Consider the following 24,221-nt stretch of genomic DNA (forward strand, 5'->3'; position numbering starts at 1 on the left):
GGTTATTGCCCACCTGAGAGTCAAGTCACCCTAACTAAGCAGGTGAAGCTGGGATTTAGGCCTCACTCTCCCATGACAGTATATTGCCTTCCCTAACATGCAAATATTTTTAAATGACCCTTTTGCAGGTAACTATAAAAAAATAGAACATACTTATTTCCAGCATCTTCTCCGCTGACCTGATTTCCATCAATAATTGTAAATGAACCAATACCTGGAAGACAAAACAGAATCAATCAAGAATATGCCTGACCAGGCCTGACCAGGTGGTGGTGCAGTGGATAGAGCATTAGACTGGGACACAGAAGACCCAGGTTCGAAACCCTAAAGTTGCCGGCTAGACTGCAGGCTCACCAGCTTGAGCGCGAGGTCACTGGCTTGAGCATAGGATCATAGACATGACCCCATGGTCGCTGGCTTGAGCAAGGGGTCACTCACTCTGATGCAGCCCCCTCGGGTCAAGGCACATATGAGAAAGCAATCATGAACAACTAAGGTGTTGCAACGAAGAACTGATGCTTCTCATCTCTCTCCCTTCCTGTCTGTCCCTATCTGCCCCTCTGCGCACACACATACACACAAAGAATATGCCTGACCAGTAGTGGTGCAGTACATACAGCATCGACCTGGGACACTAAGGTCCCAGGTTCAAAATCCCGAGGTTGCCGGCTTGAGCATGAGTTCATCAACATGACCACTGGCAAGGGGTCATTGGCTTGACTGGAGCCCCCTAGTCAAGGCTTGTGTGAGAAGCAAATCCATGAACTGAAGTGACATAACTACAAGCTGATGCTTCTCATCTCTCTCCCTTCCTCTCTCTCTCTCTCTCAAGCTTGCACACAGAAAAAATTAATTAAAAAAAAATTTTTTAAAAGAATATATCATATATTTATTGCCTGGCCTGTGGTGACACAGTGATTAGACCAGGGGTTGGAAAACTTTTTGGCTGAGAGAGCCATGAACGCCACATATTTTAAAATGTAATTCTGTGAGAGCCATACAATGACCCATATACGTTACGCATTACCCAATAAAAATTTAGTGTTGACCCAGAGGACAGCTGTGATTGGCTCCAGCCACCGGCAACTATGAACATGAGCAGTAGGAAATGAATGGATTGTAATACGTGAGAATGTTTTATATATTTTTTAAAATTTTATTTTATCTTTTGACAGAGTCAGAGGGAGGGATAGACAGGGACAGACAGACAGGAATAAAGAGATGAGAAGCATCAATCATTAGTTTTTCGTTGTGTGTTGTGACACCTTAGCTGTTCATTGATTGCTTTCTCATATGTGCCTTGATCGCGGGCCTTCAGCAGACCGAGTAACCCCTTGCTTGAGCCAGAGACCTTGGGTCCAAGCTGGTGAGCTTTGCTCAAACCGGATGAGCCCGCGCTCAAGCTGGCGACCTCAGGGTCTCGAACCTGGGTCCTCTGCATCCCAGTCCAACGCTCTATCCACTGCACCACCGCCTGGTCAGGCAAGAATGTCTTATATTTTTAACGTTATTTTTTTTATTAAAGATTTGTCTGTGAGCCAGATGCAGCCATCAAAAGAGCCACATCTGGCTCACGAGCCACAGGTTCCTGATCCCTAGGTTAGAGCATCAACCTGGAATGCTGAGGCCACTGGTTCAAAACCCTGGGCTTACGTGGTCAAGGCATATACAACAAGCAACAAAGAAACAATGGACAAATAAAGTAAAGCAACTATGAGTTGATACTTCTTGCTATACTTCTTCATAAAATCAGTAAAAAATAAAATACTTTAGAAGCCTTAAAGAAGCAAATTCACAACTACTTTACCTGGTAGTATCAAATTTTTGAGAATTTCAGTTCCTGTGGCTGTTGCATTTACTAGGCAAACATGAGCCAATTCTAAAGCCTCTTGCCCATGATCACCCCACAACCTACAAAACAAGACACAAATTCAATATTTAAAAAAATTTCACAAAAATAGAATTTTCTCATTTGAATGGTGATCTCTGATCATTAAAGTGTTCCTGCAGAGAATAACTGATGAGATAACCCTGGCAAATATATGAGACAGAACAGCAGGAAATGTTAAGGGAATTACAGAGCTGTGTAACATAAGACTAAGACTAGGTTGATACCTTGCATGTTTAGATGGGGGCTCAAATCAGAACTAGAAACTTGGTCTTCCAGCTTCCTGTCCATTACTCCCTAAGCCAGATAACTTATAGACTGGAAAGTCTTTAACCTGACCTGTGGTGGCACAGTGGATAGGTGTTGACCTGGAATGCTGAGATCACTGGTTTAGAACCCTGGGCTTACCCAGTCAAGGCACATACGAGAAGCAACTACTACGAGTTGATGCTTCCCATCTCCCCCTTTCTCTCATTCTTTCTCTTCTCTAAAATTAATCAATAAAATCTTTATTTATTTTATTCCTTTATTTTTTATTAGGTGAGAGGCAGGGGGAGAGACAGATTCTCACATGCACCCCAACCGGGATCCAACAGGCAAGCCCACTAGGTGGCGATGCTCTATCCATCTGGGGCCATTGCTCCATTGCTCAACAACCGAGCTATTTTAGTGTCAAAGGCCAGGCCATGGTGCCATCCTCACTGCCCAGGCCCAACTTGCTTGAATGAACCATGGCTGCGGGAAGGGAATAGAGAGAGAAAGAGAGAGAGAGAGAGAGAGAGAGAGAGTGGAGAGAGAAAGGAGAGGGGGAGGGGTGGAGAAGCAGACTGCTGCTTCTCCTGTTTGCCCTGACCTTAAATCAAACCCAGGACTTCAATATGCCAGGTCGACACTACTGCTAAGCCAAATGGCCAGGGCAATAAAATCTTTAAAAAAAAAAAAAAAGGAACATTTTTAGAAAGACTTATTGATCTTAAAGAAATGCTTTAGATTTAAAACAGATTCTGTTCTCTATTTCATTTCTCCTTAAATTACATGGATCCAGTATATTTAAGATCTTGACAAAGGACTTATCACTGTGACATCTGTAAGAGTTAAAAATGCTTTACCAAAAAACCTGAATTATTATTGGTCCTGGCAGGTAGGCTCAGTGGTTGAGAGTCGGCCCGGCATGTAACTGTCCCAGTTTGATTTCCAGTCTGGGCACACAGGGGAGGTAACCATCTGCTTCTGCACCCCTCCCCCTCTTCTTTCTCTCTCTCTCTCTCTCTCTCTCTCTCTCTCTCTCTCTTCCTCTCCTGCAGCCATGGCTTGGTGGGTTCAAGCACATCAGCCCCAGGCACTGAGGATGGCTCAGTGGATCTACCTCAATCACTAAAAATAGTTCTGTTACAAGCATAGCCCCAGATGGGGGTTGTCGGGTGGATCCCGGCCGGTGCGCATGTGAGAGTCTATTTCTCTGTCTCCCCTCCTCTCCCCTAGAAAAGAAGGGGGGAAAAGAGAAGGAAAAAAACTGAATTATTATTATCTGAAAAGTGACTTCTACATGAGTATAAAACATAGTAACCCATGAACATTCTAATAGCATGATTAATAAACACAAAGATATAATAAGGATTAGAAATGTATGTTATAACCCAATTCACACCAGGATATCACAGGGCAAGATAAATGATCACACATGTATCATAGCATGTAAACCAACCTGGTTTTCATCCAGAAAGTCTATTAACTAACTTATTGTTTCTTGTCACTATAAAAACTAAAGGGAGAGCCCAACCATTAGAAAGATGCCATAGCCTGGAGGACAGATAGACTTTAATATGCCTTCTCTGTCACCTGATCTAAAGCAGACTCCCTTATTATGTAGCCAATATGTCCTCCAGCATATGTCACAACTATAATTGCCTCATTTGGCTTTTTATTTGCTGAACATCCATTTTTCCATTCTATTCTAAGCTCCATAAAGACTCAGATCACTCCCTATATCTACCACTGTAGTTCCAATGCCTGGCACAATGCCTTGTCCAGGGTAAGTGATCACTGAATGGTTATCAAATGGAGAAAGAAAAAAAACAAGAAGAACCAGAAGGACTGGAAACATCAGATTTTCCTATGAAAGTAGGACACACTGGACACCTGACATATTCGGTTGATCGATGCTTGGGTAGTTGGAGAGTGAGCCTAAGAGATCACTGGTACATCTCTAGGTAACATTTTGTTTGTTTGTTTGTTTTTAATATTTTTTTGTTTGTTTTTAATTTATTGATTTTAGAGAGGGGAAAGAGAGAGAGAAGGTGGGGGGAGGAGCAGGAAGCATCAACTCTCAATAGTTGCTTCTCCTATGTGCCCTGACTGGGCAAGCCCAGGGCTTTGAACCGGCGACCTCAGCATTCCAGGTCGATGCTTTATCCACTGCGCAGATAACATGTTTCAAGAAAGGACCCAAATAAGAAATCAATACTCTCTGTTCTTGTTGGCCTCAGGAAAGCAGGGCCTTATTGACTGCTGGCTGGCTGTACATCTTTGCTTCTAACTGCTTCCCTCTGATACTTCAAAATCAATAACCAGTTCTCATTATGAAAGGTAAAGTTTGGTCCTTAAATGGACAACATTCAGCAAAAACTCTTCTGTTCCAGTTACTCAGTAACCAAAAGCAACTTCTCAGTTCTGTTTTGGATGGTTACATATGCATTCAAAACACAAAGAACTCCAAAAATTTACAAGGGAGCATGAGTTGGTTACAAGGGCTCTGCCATTTTGCTTCTTTCCCCAGAAGCTTCGGCTCTGAAAAGGGAGAACAGTCTGTTTACATCCTGGCTCAAACACACATGGCCTAAACACACGGGAGACTGAGCAAGTTATTCCCAAGACTAACCTTCCCCATCTATAAAGCAGAGAATGTCTGCCTTCAAGGCTGCTCTCAGAATGGAGTGCCTAAAGCGGTAGGTTCAAATGGGAGTTCAACCCTTAGGGACACACTGTAACTTCTGGTTTGGAGGTTCCAGAAAGGGGAGCCAAGTGTTTGTGTTACTTCCCCTGCCTTAACACACACAAGACGTTCAATAAATGAAGGATGGGGAGGGTCAAGAGAACAAGCAAGGGAGAGGAAATAACCAAGGAACTGCCTGATGGCCTACACTTGCAGTGTCCATTAAGGTAGCCATTAGCCACATGTAGCTACTGAGCACTAGACAATAAGGCTGGTCCGAATGGATAACGGCTATACAGTTTAAAATGCTGGATTTCGAGAACTATGAAAAGCATGTAAAATATCTCTAAAAACTTTTTTACATTGATTGCCTATTGAAATGGTAATATCTTGTATAGGTTAAATAAACTATTATCAGAATTAATTTTACCTGTTTCTTCTCCTTTTTAATGCGACTACTAGAAAATGTATGATGACACACGAGACTAGCATTATATACACTTCTGTTGGACAGTGCTGGCTTAGAACAGTAACACTCGGGGCCGCTCTCGCGCCGAGATGGGATAGTCGCGATTCCCTCATTCTGCAAAACTAGGGACCTGAGCGCAACGAGGCGGGGCCGGCAGCCTCCCTGGTGACAACGGCTGACGCCGGGACCGCGCACCGCAAGCGGCACACCGCTCGCAGGGCGGGCGCGCCCCGCGGGGACGGGGAGGGCGGCCCTGGACGAGCACACCCGGCCCTAGACCGGAGTCCCGAGTGCGGGCTTCCCATCCCCTCAGCGCCGGGCCCGGCAGGAGGCCTCAGAAAGGCCCGACCGCGCGGCTCGCTCGCTTAGGCCCCGCACGGACGCAGAAGAGTGCAGTCGCCCACCCGCCCGCCTGACTCGGTGAGCCCGGGCTCACCTCAGCTGCCGGTCATACTTCTGCTCCTTGAGCAGCTTCCCGGGGTGAGCCATAGCCACGGCAGCCACGCCGAGAGCCGATCGCCTGCGGAGTACCGCCACCACCTCCGCGAGCGCGCAGGCGCACTAAATCCCCGCCGCCGCCGCTGCTTCCTGCGCACCGCCCGCAGGGGGCGCCGCCACTGGACTGCGCACGCGTCGCCGGCACTCCAGACTTGTGCCACCTGAGCCAGGACTTGGGCTGGGACTGGTGGTCAAGTCTTACCTCTTTGAGCCAGCCTCGCTAGTCAGCCATTCTGTGACATTCTACGTGTGGAAATTGTGGGGACTCGAACTTTGGAATCAGGCCAATTTGGATCTTAACCACTTACTAATTGTGAGATCCGCTCTTTACCTCTCAAACCCTCCGTTTATTCATCTGTGCAATGGGGATAAATGGGTTTTCGTCACAGGGTTCTGTTAACATTAAATGAAAATTTGAATACATAGAGCCAGACTCACAAAAAATCCTGTCTGAATAATAACTTTATTATGATGATTATTATTTACCCATCATCTCATGCAGCAAGCCCACTTTGAAGACCTGTTTCGAAGACCGAGTCCCTGTATTGGGGAGGTCACCGAGAGGGGAGAGGAACAATAACAAGTATACTTATTAAATAGTGTGGCCCTCCTATAAGTAGAGGGAAGTGGGGGGAGCTGAGAGGTGCACAGAAGAACCCACTCACTCCCCCTCTCCAGGACTGTTTCATGTAGTGTAGGCAAGTTAGAAAATTTTAAGCAGAAGGAACAGTAGGTGTCATCTTGAGGAGGCAGAGAAGGCATGGCAGGCTGGAGGCACTAAAGGACGTTTGTGTAGTGGGGAGTTAGGTGAAGGGAGAGCTCAGGGGAGGTTTGAGAGACAGTAGGGGCCAGATTGTGAGAACCATGAACAGACAAGCAAGGAGGAGTTTAAAGCCCTTGGCTATCTGAAAAGAAGCACTTTCAGGAAGAGGATAGCTGCACTGTGGGGATGGGTGGCAGAAAAATGTGTTACCCCATAAGGAAGAGGGAAAAGAGGGGGTTGGAAACCAGGAGACCAGCTGGCAGGGAAATCAGGATTCTTTCCCCACTAAGTCTCAGATTCTACAGCCACATTCAGGTTAATAATTGCCTGAAATAAGATGAAAATGAGCAAGCCCCCCCCCACACACACACACACCCAACCTACCCTGGAATGGGGACAGGGGAGGGCACACAACTTGACAGTAATGCTGTAGTTATGATGGATGCAGTTCCCCCTGAGTGCTGTCTCTGGGCAGGGGCACGCCCTCTCATGACTCCCCTCGCCCCTACCCCACACCCATGGAACAAGTGATGGGAAACAGAGGCATGAGACTCTCCCAGCTCATCACCTGCTTATGCTGTCACACTTCCTTCTCCAGGTGAACAGGTGAAATATAAAGGATAATAAACTATGCCCAGGGAAAGTGGAAAAGTCAAAAAGTGACAGGTGAGACTTTACTACCTAACCTTTCATGCTCAGTGCTACACAAAAGAAAGCATCCCCAACTGTGATGTGTTGGGATGGAACCATACTGCATATGAAAAAATGTATGATTTTGAAAAGTTTTATATTGATGGTGTCTGTAAAAAAAAAAAAAAAAAAGCCTCAGTGTACTAGTTTCCTAGGAATGCCCTAAGAGAGTGGCTGAAAAATACAGAACTGTCTGTGTCACAGTTCTGAAAGCTAGAGGTCTGAAATCAAGGTGTGGGCAGTACGGTTCCACTGGAGCCTGAAGAAAAGAATCCTTCCTTGCCTCCTAGCTTCTAGTAGTCTCTCATAATCCCTAGCTTACACCTGCAGCGTTTCAATCGCTGCCTCCATTGTCACATGGCATACTCCCCTCATGTTTCTATCTGCCCTTCATTACTTATAAGGACACCAGTCACATTGGATCAGGGCTCACCCTAATGACATCATCTTTATTTTTTTAAAGATTTTATTGATTGATTTTAGAGAGAGGAGAGAGAGAGAGCAAGAAAGGGGGTGGGGAGAGGAACAGGAAGCATCAACTCCTAGTGGTTGCTTCTTGCATGTTCCCTGACCGGGCAAGCCCAGGGTTTCGAACCTGTGTGACCTCAGCATTCCAGGTCTACACTCTATCCACTGCACCTCCACAAATTAAGCTAATGACTTTAAAGCTAATGACTTTATCTTTTTTTTTTTTTTTCTTTTTCTTGTACTTTTCTGAAGCTGGAAACAGGGAGAGACAGTCAGAGACTCCCGCATGCGCCCGACCGGGATCCACCCGGCACGCCCACCAGGGGCGATGCTCTGCCCACCAGGGGGCGTTGCTCTGTTGCGACCAGAGCCACCCCAGCGCCGGGGCAGAGGCCAAGGAGCCATCCCCAGAGCCCGAGCCGTCTCCGCTCCAATGGAGCCCCGGCTGCGGGAGGGGAAGAGAGAGACAGAGAGGAAGGAGGGGGGTGGAGAAGCAAATGGGCGCCTCCCCTATGCGCCCCGGCCGGGAACCGAACCTGGGTCCCCCGCACACCAGGCCGACGCTCCACCGCTGAGCCAACCGGCCAGGGCCTAATGACCTTATCTTAACTTGAGTACATCTCCAAAAACCCTGTTACTAAATAACATCACACTCACAAGTACTGGGGGTTAGGACTTCAACAACTTTTGAAGGATACAGTTCAACCCACGATACCATGTAAAAGTGCCTGTGCTGGAGCTGTAGGGATTGATCTGACACAAACCCTTTCTTCTGGGAACTCAGAGCCCATGAATGAGTTTTTCCTATTGTGGAGGACGAAGAGTCAGGTATCAGAACAGGAAACCATGGCTGCATTCATTTAAGCCACTGGTTTTCAAAGTGTGGTCCTGGACCAGCAGCATCAGCATCACCTGTGAACTTGTTAGAAATGCAAATTCTCAAGCCTCATCCCAGACCAACTGAATCAGAAACTCTGAGATGAGGCCCAGGAAACGGTTTTAACAAGCCCCCTTGGTGATGCTGATGCACACTCAAGGTTGAGAGCCTCTGATCTAGGCCAATCTCGTACTGAACAGACGGGAAAACTGAGCACCATAACCACATTACTGAGCACTAACGTGCCAGGCAGGCCCTTGATGTCCATCACCTCATTTTGTGCTCACTTGTGCTTACCCAGTGAACAGACACTGTTACTCACACCAGTTCACAGACAAGAGAACAGAGGCTTGGAAAGGTGAGTAAAATTCCAAACTCTCACAGCGGTTAGGAAATGGTGTAGGGATTAGAAATAAACACCCCAACAGATCTGGACAGACCCAGCTCAGATCTATTTTGTTACCCGCCGTTGTTGGTCCCAGCTGGTGGAGACTGGATTATTGAGCTCCCAGGAAGTTTGGGGCTAGTTCAGCCCTGGAAGAGTTGATAATCTATGGGAAACTAGCCAAGAAGAATCAGTCACAACCTAGAACACTCTTCCAGGCCTCAGCCACTAACCGTCCCTACCTACCCTAGCCCATCCTAGCCCTTTTCACCCTGGTGCTTGTTGGCCAGTCATCTGCCTCTCTTCCCCATGCCTCCTTTGAGACAGCTGTGAGTCTGTAATATTCAGAGTTGTATCATCCATGCATATCCCAGCACTTGGCATCTAATAAGTCTTCAACAAATGCTTGTTGAATGAAAAAATACATTTCTGAAACTACTTCACCATGCTTTCTGTATTTTTAAATACCTTACTGGTGCCTGACAAGGCGGTGGCACAGTGGATAGAGCGTCGAATTGGGATGTGGAGGACCCAGGTTCGAGACCCCGAGGTCACCAGCTTGAGCGCAGGCTCATCTGGTTTGAGCAAAACTCACCAGCTTGGACCCAAGGTCGCTGGCTTGAACAAGGGGTTACTCTGTCTGCTGGAGCCCCACAGTCAAGGCACATATGAGAAAGCAATCAATGAACAGCTAAGGTGTCGCAACAAAAAACTAATGATTGATGCTTCTCGTCTCTCTCTGTTCCTGTCTGTCTGTCCCTGCCTATCCTTCTCTCTGATTCTGTCTCTGTAAAAAATAATAATAATAGGCCCTGGCCGGTTGGCTCAGCGGTAGAGCGTCGGCCTGGCGTGCGGGGGACCCGGGTTCGGTTCCCAGCCAGGGCACAATGGAGAAGCGCCCATTTGCTTCTCCACCCCCACCCCCTCCTTCCTCTCTGTCTCTCTCTTCCCCTCCCGCAGCCAAGGCTCCATTGGAGCAAAGATGGCCCGGGCGCTGGGGATGGCTCCTTGGCCTCTGCCCCAGGCGCTAGAGTGGCTCTGGTCGCGGCAGAGCGATGCCCCGGAGGGGCAGAGCATCGCCCCCTGGTGGGCAGAGCATCGCCCCTGGTGGGTGTGCCGGGTGGATCCCGGTCGGGCGCATGCGGGAGTCTGTCTGACTGTCTCTCCCCGTTTCCAGCTTCAGAAAAATACAAAATAAATAAATAATAATAATAATAAATAAATAAATACCTTTCTGGTAATGTATATATATCATCTGATATGGTAATTCCAGCATTGTATTCCAAGGAAATTATCAGACAGACACAAAAAATGTGTAAAGGATGTTTACTGCAGTGCAATCTACAATAGTAAAAACTGGAAACAACACATACACTAAAGCAGGGGTCCCCAAACTTTTTACACAGGGGGCCAGTTCACTGTCCCTCAGACAGTTGGAGGGCCGGACTATAAAAAAAAACTATGAACAAATCCCTATGCACACTGCACATATCTTATTTTAAAGTAAAAAAACAAAATGGGCCTGACCAGGCGTTGACGCAGTAGATAGAGCGTCAGACTGGAATGCGGAAGGATCCAGGTTCGAGACCCCAAGGTCGCCAGCTTGAGCAAGGGCTCATCTGGTTTGAGCAAAAAGCTCACAGCTTGGACCCAAGGTCGCTGGCTCCAGCAAGGGGTTACTCGGTCTGCTGAAGGCCCACGGTCAAGGCACATATGAGACCAAGAAGTCGCAACGCGTAATGAGAAACTAATGATTGATGCTTCTCATCTCTCTCCATTCCTGTCTGTCTGTCCTTGTCTATCTCTGCCTCTGTAAAAAAAAAAAAAAAAGGGAACAAATACAATATTTAAAATAAAGAACAAGTAAATTTAAATCAACAAATTGACCAGTATTTCAATGGGAACTATGCTCCTCTCACTGACCACCAATGAAAGAGGTACCCCTTTCAGAAGTGCAGCGGGGGCTGGATAAATGGCCTCAGGGGGCTGCAGTTTGGGGACCCCTGCACTAAAGCATTGTGAAATTATTACGTGTCAACTTCTCCCAAGCTGATCAAACAGGAAAATGTTAACCCTAGGCTAGCATAAGGTGGGGGGAAAGAAAAATTGGTCACAAAAGCTATATGCATAATTCTGATTATTTTTAAAGTAGTACTAATACATTAGAACGCTGGGCAGGATGGTCCCTAAAATCTTAACAGTGCTGATTCTTAAGTCACATGACAAGTAATTTAAATTTCCTTCTATATGCTTTTCTGATTCTCCCAACTTTTCTGCAATGAATAGTTGCCACAACTATAATTGGAAAAGGAATGTTGGAGGGTTTTAATGTGCCCAACAAGGTAAGGAAAGGAGAAAGAACAGAGGTGCTAAAAGTCTCAAAGCATCACCTTATCTGACTATCCTATTAGCCCTCCAGACTCTCTATTCCCAACTTACCAATGAGTAAACAGACTCAGAGAGGTAAAGCAACTTGCCCAAGGTAACACAATCAGTGATGCTGGAAGCCTAGCCTAATTCTGAGTCCACAGCCCAGGTTCATTTCATCCCACTGTATGCACACATTCTCACTCACACTTGGGAGTAGAAATGGTTTTTTTAAATACAAGAAACTATAATTCTAATCTTTGAATCTCTAGAACATACGGCTTCTAGACTGTCTTGTTGGTCCTGTCCATAATATACCATGAACAGCAGGCATGATTCTGCCTATTGGTGCAGCTTTGGACATCTGTTATCTTCACCAGTGCTCACAGGGATGCCCATTAAGTGGGCAGGGCAGGGATGAGCTCCTCATCACTTCAGAGAGCAAAGACACTATAACTTCAATAGGAAAGAGTGAGATCAGATCAAAGTTGCTTGATGAAGTATAGCTATGCAAGCTACCCCTGCCTTCCTCCCCAGCCCTCATATCCTTGCACTTCCTCTCCTTCAGAAACAGTGAAATCCAGGAGCCACTGACGCCAGTGAGACCAAAGAGTAAACTCCAGAGCAGAGCAGTGAAATCAATTCAGCTGTAAAGACAGCATGTCCTGTAATTGAGACAGGAGGCGCCTGAATGAGGGCACAGGCTTTCCCAAGTTGACCTGAATGGGCTGCCAGGGCAACTGGGGCTTCACCTGAGATGGGCAGATGCCATCAGCTCCTCCCATCTTCCTGAGTTCCCAGCACTCCAGCACTGGGAGAAAATTGCTGAAGACAGGCTGCAGGAAGAGAAGAACTGGATCAACTTTTACTTGGTTGTTAAAGAGGTAATACAGTTGACTCTTGAATAACACTTTGATTAGGGAAGCCAACCTCCCCCCCAACAGTCAAAATTCCACAAATAACTTTTGACTGCCTTAAAACTTAATTACTAGGAAAAAAAACTTTATTAATAGCCTACTGTTGACTGGAAGCTTTACCAATAGTACCAATAGTTTATTATGCATAGTTAGTATATTGTAGTCTTACAATTAAGTAAGCTAAAGAAAAGAAAATGTTACTAAAAAATCATAAGACAAAATACATTTACATCACTGTATGTATTTATTGAAAAAAATCTGCATATAAGTGGACCTGCAAAGTTCAAACTCATGTTGTTCAAGAGTCAACTGTACATACTTGAATTCTTTCAACAGGAGTAGGCAGTTAGAATGTCCCTTCCACCCCTATTCCTCACCCTCTCCCACTCTACCAGTCTCCCAGTCTCCTCCTTGGAGGCAAATATTCTCCCTAGCTTCCCTTAACTCCTTCCAGAGTCCTGCATATATATGCAAAACATATATATATACACAGATGACAATCAAATTTCAAATCCACTTCCTCTCACTCCCCGTGATTTTAGACATGTTGAATAAAGAACGCAGCAGCCCTGGGTTTTCATCCTTGTTTTGTCACTCACTGTGCACTGCAGCTAAACTTTTCTGACTCTGCTTTCCTCATCCATAAAATGGGGTGGAAATCCCCCCCAGGGTTGTTGTGCATATAAAATTGGATGCAAAACTGTACAAATAATCTCATTTTTTAATACTATAAATAAATATGGAAAAGACCTTTGTCACTGTGAGGGGGAAGTGGATCAATGTAGTAAATACATGTGGGCCCACTCCCACACCCTGAGAGTATTGCAACTCCCCCAGGAGGAAGGTGGCAGGCTCCTCTGTAAAATGAATAGAGGCTGCAGGCCTTGTGGAAGCAAGCTTTCATCTGAAGATGATGTTTCTGGCTTGGAGACCTGGGGTCTTGACAGTGTTGCATTCTCAGTTACTTGTTGGTCTTGTGGCCATCCCTTGCATCGCTATCATGAGTTCCCTGACAACATCCAAGGGTCAAGTTTATATTAAGGGCCCCTTCCAGCTCCTGTGTCAGAGTGGGGCATCTAGACAGGCCTGGAAAGTCACTGACTGATTGACAATCCTTGAAAGTTGTCAATTAATCTTCACAACCGTTCCTGGGGAATTGGGGTTCAGGGCCTAGGAGAGGGAAATTGACTATGACCGCCACAGAGATGTAGGGGAGTCAGGCAGACAGAATGTCAGAATCCTTTACAACAGTGGTCCCCAACCTTTTTTGGGCCATGGATCAGTTTAACGTCAGAAAATATTTTCACCGACCGGCCTTTAGGGTGGGATGGATAATTGAATCACGTGACCGAGACAAGCGTCAAGAGTGAATCTTAGATGTAACAGAGGGAATCTGGTCATTTTTTAAAAATAAAACATCGTTCAGACTTAACTATAAATAGAACAAATAATGTAAGTTATTTATTCTTTCTCTGCGGACCGGTACCAAATGGCCCATGGACCGGTACCAGTCTGCGGCCCGGGAGTTGGAGACCACTGCTTTACAAGGTCAGCTAAGGGCAAGGTCTGAAATAGTCTCCTCTGGTCAAGGTCAGACCAGCAGACATTCTACAAATGGCCCTTTAACTCCTGTTGGGTACAGGTCTCTTTGTGGGATTATTTCCTGTCCTTTCATCCACCCATCTGTTTGTCTTGCCAAAACTGCCTGCTGAGACCTAGCCAGAGACTAGCCCTAGCTTTGGCGGAAAGCCACATCCTAAGATGAATCAGATTGGGCCGCCTGGAGCCAGTGGGTGGAAGACAAAGGATGTACCAGGTGGAGGGCACAACAGGGACCTGAGCTGGAGGGTGATAAAATGTTGGGCCAAGGCAGGCAATGGAGTTGAGAGCAGGCCAAGGGGCCTGAGCTCCCAGCATTGTGTGCTGAAAGTCATCGGGAGGCAAGGAAAGGAGGGACAAACAGTGGGCTACACTGGGACAGGCAGAGTCTTAGACAGAAGGAGGAAGCAATGGAGAAAATGAGAGGGTGGGAGGCAAGACCTGAGACTCGGTGCCGGGGTAACCCAGCTGGTGTCTATGGGTCTGTCTGTCTTCATGTCACACAGGTTAGTGCCAAAACTCCTCGCTCCCCCCTTTAAGGCTCTGGGTCTTCCTGAGCAAGGGGTTTGGACTGTCAGTCCTGCCCTTCCCCTCCCACAAAGTTCCTAGAACCCCGCACCCACAGGACCCACTTGTCCCCAGCCCCAGGGGTACTGGTAAAGAGCACAGTGTCTATAGTGACACAAACTGGGAGTGAATCCTACAGTAGCTGGCTAGAAGACCTACGGCCAGTCACTTCACCTCTCGGCCTCGGTCCCCTACTCTTAAAGAGGGCTAATGGAAGTACCAGCCAATGTTATAGAGAAGCTGCCAGGTTAGAGGACAGGAAGGGCCCAAAGCTTAGTCCAGACCCTGACACGGTGTCTGGCAAACAGAGGAAGCTCCAGTTCTAGACACTGATGGTCAGTACAATTTGCAATTTAAAAGGGACTCTCCACTCCCAGAGGACTCAGGCCCAGAGCCCAGGTCCTCGGTAGTGGGACTTACTGCTCGGGGACAAGCATGGGGAAGGGAGGGAATGTGCAGAAACCAGGGCAGCCCCTCAGCATGAGTGATTTCTCTTGTCCCAGAGCCTGTACGTGCGCTGGAGAAAAGGAGGGAGAGTCATCAGACCAGGACAGGAGCGAAACGCGGGGAGAAGTTTTCGTCCTCCTGGCCCTGCATCTCAACTTGGGGCTCAACTGGCCTGCGGGCGGGGACGGTGCGGGCCAGCCTCTTTTGCCCTGTGTGAAGGGGCCGCGGGGCGGGGGGACAGGGCGGGGCGGATCTCCCGGGAGCTGCTCCGCCCGCCACGGCTTTAAGAGGCTGCTCCGCAGAAGCGAGCGGCGCCGGAGCCGCATCCTGAGCCAGCAGAACTGAGCCCAGTCGGCAGGTGCAAGGCTGCGGGGACGGCAGCGGTATGACCGGCCACCACGGCTGGGGCTACGGCCAGAGCGACGGTAGGCGCAGACCCTGGCCGACCCGGATCCGCTGCGACTTGCCCCCCGACTCGCGCGCGCGGCGGGGTTTCCCAGACCCGTGTGTCCCCCAACCTCCACGCCAAAACGGGACCCTCTCCACTCCCATCCAGCCCCCAGAGCCCGGCCCCCCTGCCCCACCGGAGCCCTGACCCCCCTGCGCCTGGCGCAAAGTCCGCGCTGCGCCCCAGCCGGCCCGGCTGCCAGCTGCGCTGTGCCGCCGCCTCCGCGCAGCTCCAGATCGCCGCACTCACTCGGACCCGGGCCGCGACACACACTCACCAGTCGTGGGCGCTGGGGGTGGAGGTAGCCTTGAGCAGTGGGGGCGGTCGGGGCGGAGCGCTGTGCGCGGGTGCGGGATGCGGAGCGCGCACGTCGTGTGTGGAAGAACCTCCCAGGAGCCCGGCTCCGCATGGGCAAAGGACGCAGTGCCCCTGGGAGAGAGTTTCGCTGGGGGGGTGTTCGCGCCTACCTGTTGGCAGGGACATGAGGAAATGAGGTATTTGGGTGCGCACTTGTGTGTCTGGGTGTCTACATGAAGCAAGGTGTCTGAAACCGTCCTGGTGTGAGATGTGGCCCAAACCATCATCCTGGTTTGTCCTGGAAAATAGCTCCTGGATTCTGGCTCCGTTTCCTTAGGATGCAGAGGAAGGGAGAAGAGGCAGAAGGTGAAAGCCAAACAGTTTGAGTGTGGGTCTGGGGCAGGTCAGTTCCCTTCTAAGCTGTTTCTTACCAAGCTGGGGTGGGGGTGGGGAGTGAGGGTTTCCCCCTTTCCCTGAGGCAACAATGAGAACCCTACATCCAGGCTGCCAATAGATCGAGGCAGGGCAGGTGCTGGTGGGGAGAAGGGAAGTGCTAGTAGAAGAAACATTCCCCATCCCCGCATCTCTGGGGAGAGGCAGTCGCCCTGGGTGTGTGTGTGTGGTGGTGGTGGGTCCTGGACTACAATCTGGGGGTCAGGAGGTTGTGATGAGCCACAGGGAGTTAGAGAGATGCTGTGGTATATCTGGTCCCCTGGGGGGGACTCCAAGGACACAGGAGCATCTTTTGAAGGGGAGAACTCCAGATCTGGTCTTGCAAAAGCTAGAGACATTCAGAAAAAGGCAACAGAGGCCAACAGAGATGGAGAGAAAGGCCAAAAACGGCCATGTTGACAACCCATAGAAGATCATCCCCCAGCACCTGCTCCAAGCCAAGCCAGCTTTTGGGCGCTTCCCAGAGTCAGAGTGCCTTAACTCTAGCCTCCTTTCTAGTCCTGTCTACCAGCTGTGAGCATCCAGTATCTTATAGACCCACCCCATGGCCAGCCACCCTCAGCCAGACCTGAGCAGTCCAGTCTAGGGGCACTCAGGGAGAGAAGGACAGAGGATAGAGATGCCAGCAAGCGGCATACTCACAAGACTTCAAAAATAACCCAGTGGGCCTGGGCCACGATTCTGAGTCATCCACTGGGGACACAGCTCTGTTGGCACCTGCTGCTATTTTCTCAGGAAAACTTAAGAAGCCAAAAAATAGGGAGAAGGACCAGCCGGCAATAGCTCTAAATATAGGATACATCTCAGGATGTTCCCTAGGGAGATGCTGAGCCTCTCAGCTGCAGATGGAGCCTCTGGGAGGCAGGTGGTGAGAGCCCGTGGGTGTGTACGCAGGTGTGTGTGTGTGTGTGTGTGTGTGTGTGTGTGTGTGTACCAGCATGTATTTTGCTGTAGTCTCTTAGTGCAGACCTGGGTTTGTAACAGGGAGTTCCTTTGTGAGGGTGCATAGGTATGTGTCAGATATAATTGGTAAGGTGCGTGTGTGTTTGTACACATGCGTGTTACTGGCCCTAGCCATTCTGAGCCCAGGGAGCTCTGCTCACCGTGCTCTGTGTGCATACATGAAAGTCTCTATGGACCCGTAGGCACATGCCTGGGGAGGACAGCTGGAGGCAGTTCGTGCACATGCTGTGTTTATACCAGTGCCCAAGTGTATGTTATACACGACTGAATGGGCCTCAGTTCCCTTATCTGTGAAATGAAGACCATGCTTATTTCTACTTCACAAGGTGGTTGTGAGGAGAAAATGCACGTCACAGAACTGAAGCCAGGATGATGGGAGCTGTTATTATTATTATCACAAACAACAACATGAACATGCACAAGGTCAGGAAGAGGCCAGAAATCTGGTAGGGTTAGGTTAGGGACTTCAGATGCCTGGGGGTCCCTCTGAGCATGTACTGGATGTTGGGGAGAACTCACTGCCCAGAACCACCCCTGAGCCCATGGCTGTATTAGGATTTCTTCTGTGCATTACCTCCTATCAGCTCTGGGTAGTGAGTTTCAGTGAGGACATTTCAAAGACAACAAAATAGGGGGGGAGGGTAAGTGCCAGAGCTGGGGTTGTAGCTCCTGACTGCACAGCTCCAAAGCGGAGGCTAAGGTCTGAAAAAATACCTGGAGATCATCCTACATAGGTGCCCTCAGCCTGCAGCCAGAGATCTGGGCTGGCCTGAGTCCTTGCCCTCTTCCCACCTTCAGGCCCCTCACAGTGGCACAAGCTGTACCCCATTGCCCAGGGAGAGCGCCAATCACCGATCAATATCGTATCCAGCCAGGTTGTGTACTCCCCCAGCCTGAAGCCGCTGGAACTTTCCTATGAGGGCTGCACATCAATCAGCCTTGCCAACAATGGCCACTCTGTCCAGGTGAACTTCAATGACAGTGATGATCGGTCTGGTAAGTGGCCCCTGACAGACCCTGGCACCCCTCCACCTGGGGTCCTAACCCTGTTTTGGGCAGGCTCAGGAGGGGCAATGTGCTGTGGTAGGGAAAGAAGACTCCACCTCTCACCAGTTAGGAAGCCGAGTCTCCTTAGGCATAAAATGGGAGCACTAAGACTTTAATTTGCTATCTGGGACCATAGGAAAAATGAAAGACTGAAGTGGTGTTTGTAGTGCTGGCATACAGGAGGTGCTCAGAGGCTCAAGAAATGTTATTTTCCTTTGTTCTCTTCTACTGAGTGCTTTAGGCCGAGTTTGTTTCCACTTCACTCGCTGCCCCATCACTGACCGGCTGTGTGGCCTAAGGCCAAACCCTCCTCTCTGTGTGATCTGGCCAAGCCCAGCAGTGACAGAGAAAGGAGCTAAGATGTTCTGTGTGCCAGGCCCCTTGCTAAGGTCACAGGCAGCTCTTCTATTTCTGTCAAGAACCCACCTTTAAGATGGGCAAGTAGAGACTCAGTGAGCTGGGGAGGGCCCAAACCAGCATGTTCTACTCCACACACAACCTCAAGATCCCGACTATCTTGGGCCAAAGGGAGGCTGGCTGGAACTTGTGGCCCTCTTTGCAAGATCTCTTTGACCTGCGATTAAAGTCCAGGTTTTTCATGATAAAGTCCTAGGAAGAGGCTTCAGGAGTGCTCCTCAGTTCAGCGATTGTGTCCTTTATCACCAGGCCTGTGAGGGGTGGAGGGGCACAAGGAAACTTGCTGGAGTTTCTTGTGTAAGGAAGGGACATGAACCCTGTCTGCTCTCCTCCCCCGTACCACATACACACACACATAATTAAAGTACCCAAGGACACTTCAGTATCAAATAAAATAATCAAAGGGCAGAGATGAGGAGGGAAGACAGATAAGAGTGATTTTAGTTGCTTAGCCCTGAGTTCCCTGCTAGGCTAGGAAAAAAGGGAAAGAGGATCAGTGATAGTTCTTGCTGCGGAAGGGAGCAAATCCAGCAGACCCTCAGAAAGACATAGCATTTCCTGGTACTGAATTCTGAGAAAAGCCTCTTACCCAGAGCTTTAGGGGGGGACATGGGGCCCTTGAGCCCAAATTAGAGTTTATGAAGAAGCAGTTTTCATATGGCTGTACCTTCTTTTTTTTTTTTTTTTTTAGATTTTATTTATTCATTTTAGAGAGAAGGTACACAGGGAGAGAGAGAGAGAGGCAGAGAAAGAGAAGGGGGGAGGAGCAGAAAGCATCAACTCCCACATGTGCCTTGACCAGGCAAGCCAGGGGTTTCGAACCAGCGACCTCAGCATTCCAGGTCGATGCTTTACCCACTGCGCCACCACAGGTCAGGCTGGCTGTACCTTCTAAACAGCCTTTAGAGAATGCTGATCATTCAATTCAAACATCAATAGCTCAGTGAAGGCCATTGCATGCGGTGGGGGTAGAAGGCCCAAGGGGACATGCCTTTGGAACACTGACCCAGGGGCTCACTTTCAGGTCCAGCTGGGGCTCCTTCTCCTACCAGAATGCCTAGGCCTGCGGGGGCAAGGAGCCAGCGGAAAGAAGGTGGGGTTGGGAGTGAGACAGTTGGAGCTCTGCCACTCACCAGCTGTGGGACCTTAGGCAGGATACCTACATTTCTGAGCCTTAGTCCCACATCTGTCCAATAGGAAGAACAGTGTATCCCCTTCCAGGTCTCTGTGGGGTTGACACCTATGAAGTGCAGAACACGTAGAAGGAGCACAGGGAATGGCCGTGTGTTCTATGGTCAGGATGAAGGGAGGAGTTCATTCTCCAAGAGCCCACACTCTGGGGTCCCAGGTAGGACATGCTCAGAGGGGAGGGTCCCCACAGGCCATGTCAGGGAGCTCAACCTGCGGACCCTGCTTCTCTGATAGAGCAGGACAGACAGCAAGGAGAGCTAGGCCCCCGGACTGTCCTGTCCCGTTCCTCCTTGAGGGGCCCACAGGGCCAATGCCCTGCCCTGGTCACCCATCCTGAAGAGGTCTAGTGGAACTCTGAACCCAGGGCTGCCACCTGATCCAGGGGCTCACATTCAGGCCTGGCTGGGGCTCCCTCCACTGCCAGATCCCTTTCAGCTAGAAATTCAATCAGTCCCAGGAGGCCTAATGCGTGGCCCCAGCTCACCAGATATGAGGGTGGGAAAGTCACAAAATCAGCACAAGTAGGGCCCACCAAAGAGGCTGGGGGAGCATTGGAGATATCTGGGCCCAGCCACCAGAGTGGGAACCGTCAGGAGCTGGCCTCTGAGTGAAACCAGGTCCTGGAGAGGCAGCATGGCCTGGTGATTAGGGGCTTGGGCTCTAGACTTACAAAAGAAACGCAGGCTTATATCCCAAGCTCAGTACCTTGCTGTGTGACCTGGGGCAAATGCCTTGTTCTCTCTGTGCCTTGGTTTCCTCCTTTATAAAATAGAGAAAATAGGTTCTTTCCCTCATGAGTTACTATGAGGACTAAACAAAATAATCCTTCTAACCCAACCCTGGGTCAGAGCTCCAGACATGGGAGGCCTATTGTTAGTGATAATGGAGGGCTTAGAGGCAAGGTTCCAGCTTCCAGCCAAATTGGGCAGGAGTGGGGAGGATGGAGTCAGTACCAGACTCTGCCACCTACAGGCTGCCAGGATTTCTGCCCTGATCCAGCGAAGGGCCCAGGGAACTGAGAGACAACTGAGCCAAGACCTATTAGCCCAACCAATTTTTCAAATAAAGAATGTATCCCCCTCCTGGGCACTGCCCTGACCCTGGCACTGGTGCCTGCCGGGTGGTGTGGGCTCTCTCACACCGATTGCTACACGCCCCACTTCTCCCCACAGTGGTGACTGGGGGCCCCCTGGATGGACCCTACCGGCTCAAGCAGTTCCATTTCCACTGGGGCAAAAAGCACAATGTGGGCTCAGAGCACACGGTGGATGGCAAGTCATTCCCCTGCGAGGTAAGGGTCCTCCTCAACTGGAATCCCTGTACTACTTAGGGCAGGAGCGGGGATTGGCCACTCAGGGGTTTGGCGGGTCCTGGTGTGGGATCCTGAGAGAGTGAGCAGGAGCACCCAGGGGCCTTTGGGAGAGACCTCTTCTACCTACCCCCAATGCAAGGTCTTACACCTGAACTCCACCCACTCCTGTCCTGGTCTGTGTGTCCAAAAGGAATGTTCTGAGGGATGAATCCAGCCCCACCACACCTTTGCTAACAAGCCTTCAAAGACCGAGCTTAGTATTCAAGGGCCTGCATGCACTGGCTTCACGGGGCCTCATCTTCCCCCAGCCTCTCCCCATGCTGCCCTGCAGGTGGAGAGTCCTCTGCCCACACCCAGCTCCTTCATATCTCCAGGTCTTTGCCCATACCTCCAGGCAGTCTGCCTGGAATACCCTTCCCGCAGGGTTCCATCTGATAACCTCCTAATTATTCTTTGGACTCAGGACAGGTGCTTCCTCAGGGAGTGTCATGCTGGATGGCCATTATCTATTTCACAGTTAGGTCCAGGAGGGCAGCGCTTGAGCCAGATTCTTCTTTGGTTCTGGGGCTCAAGAAAGGGTTGGGCCCAGAGCAGGGCGGATGCTGTGTGTGCCCTTTGGGGCTCCCCAGGGCCGCTTAGGATGCTAAGCCTGGGAGGTTTGAGAGCCTGTCCCTGCTGCAGAGGGGCCAGGAGTCTGAGGGGAGTGAGGAAAGCCTGGTTCTGAGCTCCCGTAGCCCCCCAGGAGGTCCTGAACACTGGCCTGGCCTCTCGTTAACCCTGTAGCTGCACCTGGTTCATTGGAATGCCAAGAAGTACAGAAGCTTTGGGGAGGCGGCCTCAGCACCCGATGGCCTGGCTGTGGTCGGTGTCTTCTTGGAGGTGAGGGGGGGTTTACTCAGGACCAGGAGGGGTATGAAAGTCCTGGTACTGCCCCTAGTTCCAGAACACAGTGGTACTGGAATCACATTACCTTCTCCCCGACAGATGGGGGATGAGCACCCTAGCATGAACCGTCTGACAGATGCACTCTACATGGTTCGGTTTGGGGTAAGCCCAGGGGCCCATGCCTCTGACCCAGAGCAGACTGGTGGGGAGGGGGGAAGAGGCTAGATCATGGAGTGAACCCATCTACTCTTCCATTCTGGCAGCAAAGCCCTGCTGAGATGAAAGAGACAGGTCAGCACCTGCAGTATCCTGCACCTGACTCCCCTTCACCAGGGTCAGTGGCCCCATGGAGTGCCCAGCATGCAACCCTAATGGGTATAGGATTGATAAGATACTTGTCACATTCATTAATGGTTGTCCGGCAGGCAGGTTGTCCACCAAGGGCCGCTGAGGGCAAGGGAGAAGACCTGATGGCCAAAAAGCTCCTGCAGCTGCAGCTTTTACATGCGAGCAAACGGGGGACAGGGCCGGGCCCCAGCTGGGAGATGGCATCTGGGATCACAGACATTTGCCCTCCATTTGCATCAATGAACCAAGGAGAAGCCTAGATCCCCCTGACAGAAATGGGTGAGGAGGCTGCTGGTCTGGTCCTGGTGGGAGGTCTAAGCTGACTCCTTGGTTCCCGTACCCTCCCACAGGGCACCCAAGCCCAGTTCTGCCGCTTCAACCCCAAGTACCTCCTGCCTGCCAGCCGGCACTACTGGACCTACCCGGGCTCCCTGACGACGCCTCCACTGAGTGAGAGCGTCACCTGGATTGTGCTCCAAGAGCCCATCAGCATCTCTGAAAGGCAGGTGAGTTCTCCGGATGGAACATTGGGTGGAGGGATACAGCTCTCAGGGTCCACCCTGGCAGTGTAACTCTCCCAACCAGCACCCCACAGCCTGTGGTCCCACCATCGAGGCTCCCATCTTTTGCTAATAAATGTTTAGATTCTTAGATGGGAGTTAGCTTGATTGATAGTCATTAAGACCTAGACACAGGTTGGGAGGGGAGATCCCTGGATCCTGGGATCATGCCTACTGTGTTAGAATCCGAATGCTGCATTTTCTGACAAGTCTTAGCTAGCTGGGATTAGAATTGGAACTAGGTGGAGCAGGGTCCAGATTGGGAGGCCCTTTAATGAGGAAATAACTGAGGTTGGGGTCCCAAAGAGAATAAGTGGGGGAGGACTGGGGACAAGCCCTAGGGGTAAGAGAAGGGAGGGGCAGAGCTGGCTGGGCAGGGTATGCCAGATGATGTGTCTGGGATCAGAGAGGACCACAGCATCCCTGTTTCTCTTCTGTCTTCTGAAGATTGAGAAGTTTAGGAGCCTGTTTTTCACCTCAGAGGACGATGAAAGAATCCACATGGTGAACAACTTCCGGCCACCACAGCCATTGATGGGCCGTTTGGTCAAGACCTCCTTTCGGGCCTGAGCCTGGCTGCCCAGTCGGCCACCAGGGTATCATTTTCCCAAGGGCTTCCATGTCAGCAGACACCAAACCATCTGAGGCTCCCTGCCTGGGGGTGCTGTGGATCCCCCTTCAGCTGGCTTGATCCTTGGCCACCCTACAGGCTTTTTGATGGGATCCCTGAGTTAGTGGACACCCTTCAGCTGTCCTGGGAACAGGAAGGACGGGAGCTGAGTGTGTTCCAAGCCTGGGGCTGCCTCTGCTCTCCAAGATCCAAAGGTCCCTGGGAACCTCCTCTTGTCTTCTTCCCCACTGGCAGTGGCGGCAGCCCCACCCTGAGCTCACACTGTGATGGACAAGACCGAGCTCTCTGGGGAAGGCAGCTGGCATTGCCAGAAAGACTCAAGCAATAATTAGAGGTGGGCAGAGCTGCCCTCTCGGCATTACCTCTTCTTCAGGCCTCCATCATGCACGTACCTCACTGCCAGGTCATTAAAAAAAAGCACCCAGCCTGCGGGAGGTGACATGGCATTCTCCCTCCAGCCACCTGCTGCCATGGGCAGGCACTGGCCACAGCTTATGTAGTATCTCCCCTAGTCCACACCCAGCCACCAAAGTCACCTACATGACCATCCATCCATGCAATGATTAATAAATTCATTCATCCATGCAACAAATACTCATTGAGCGCCTGTGCTATGTCAAGTTCTGTTCTGGGCATTGGGGAGGTGACAGTGGTGAGTCAAGCACAGTATGTTGGGAGGGACATGGGTCCTGAGCAGGTGAGGATGATAGAGAGGGCAGGGCAGGGGCGGTGGGGGCAGAGAAAAGGGGAAGCCTACCTCGTCTGGTGAAGAAATTAAATTCCAAGGCAGGGAGAAAGGAAT

At 50.0% G+C, this 24,221-nt stretch overlaps 2 protein-coding genes across 3 annotated transcripts in view; one reads left to right on the top strand and one right to left on the bottom strand.

The window, feature by feature from the left end:
• Positions 1 to 5,850, bottom strand: part of NAE1 (NEDD8 activating enzyme E1 subunit 1) — a 30,221-nt gene extending 24,371 nt beyond the window's left edge. The window contains exons 1-3 of one of the 2 annotated variants that reach the window (XM_066349154.1): positions 5,726 to 5,850; positions 1,808 to 1,911; positions 154 to 214 (exon numbers count right to left, since the gene is read on the bottom strand). In XM_066349154.1, the coding sequence (XP_066205251.1) occupies positions 154 to 214; positions 1,808 to 1,911; positions 5,726 to 5,778 (218 nt within the window). In that variant the 5' untranslated portion in view covers positions 5,779 to 5,850. The remainder of the gene's footprint in view (positions 1 to 153; positions 215 to 1,807; positions 1,912 to 5,725) is intronic. The other variant, XM_066349155.1, reaches the window with a different exon arrangement.
• A 9,303-nt stretch (positions 5,851 to 15,153) lies between these two features.
• On the top strand, positions 15,154 to 24,011 carry CA7 (carbonic anhydrase 7). Its single transcript, XM_066348674.1, has 7 exons — positions 15,154 to 15,292; positions 17,827 to 18,024; positions 20,856 to 20,974; positions 21,779 to 21,874; positions 21,980 to 22,042; positions 22,579 to 22,734; positions 23,236 to 24,011. Exons 1-7 carry the CDS (start codon positions 15,253 to 15,255, stop codon positions 23,356 to 23,358), a joined length of 795 nt encoding a protein of 264 aa, XP_066204771.1. The 5' UTR covers positions 15,154 to 15,252; the 3' UTR covers positions 23,359 to 24,011.
• The last annotated feature ends 210 nt before the right edge of the window (positions 24,012 to 24,221 follow it).

This window comes from Saccopteryx leptura, chromosome 9 (genome assembly GCF_036850995.1).
Source record: "Saccopteryx leptura isolate mSacLep1 chromosome 9, mSacLep1_pri_phased_curated, whole genome shotgun sequence".
Taxonomy (NCBI): Eukaryota; Metazoa; Chordata; class Mammalia; order Chiroptera; family Emballonuridae; genus Saccopteryx; species Saccopteryx leptura.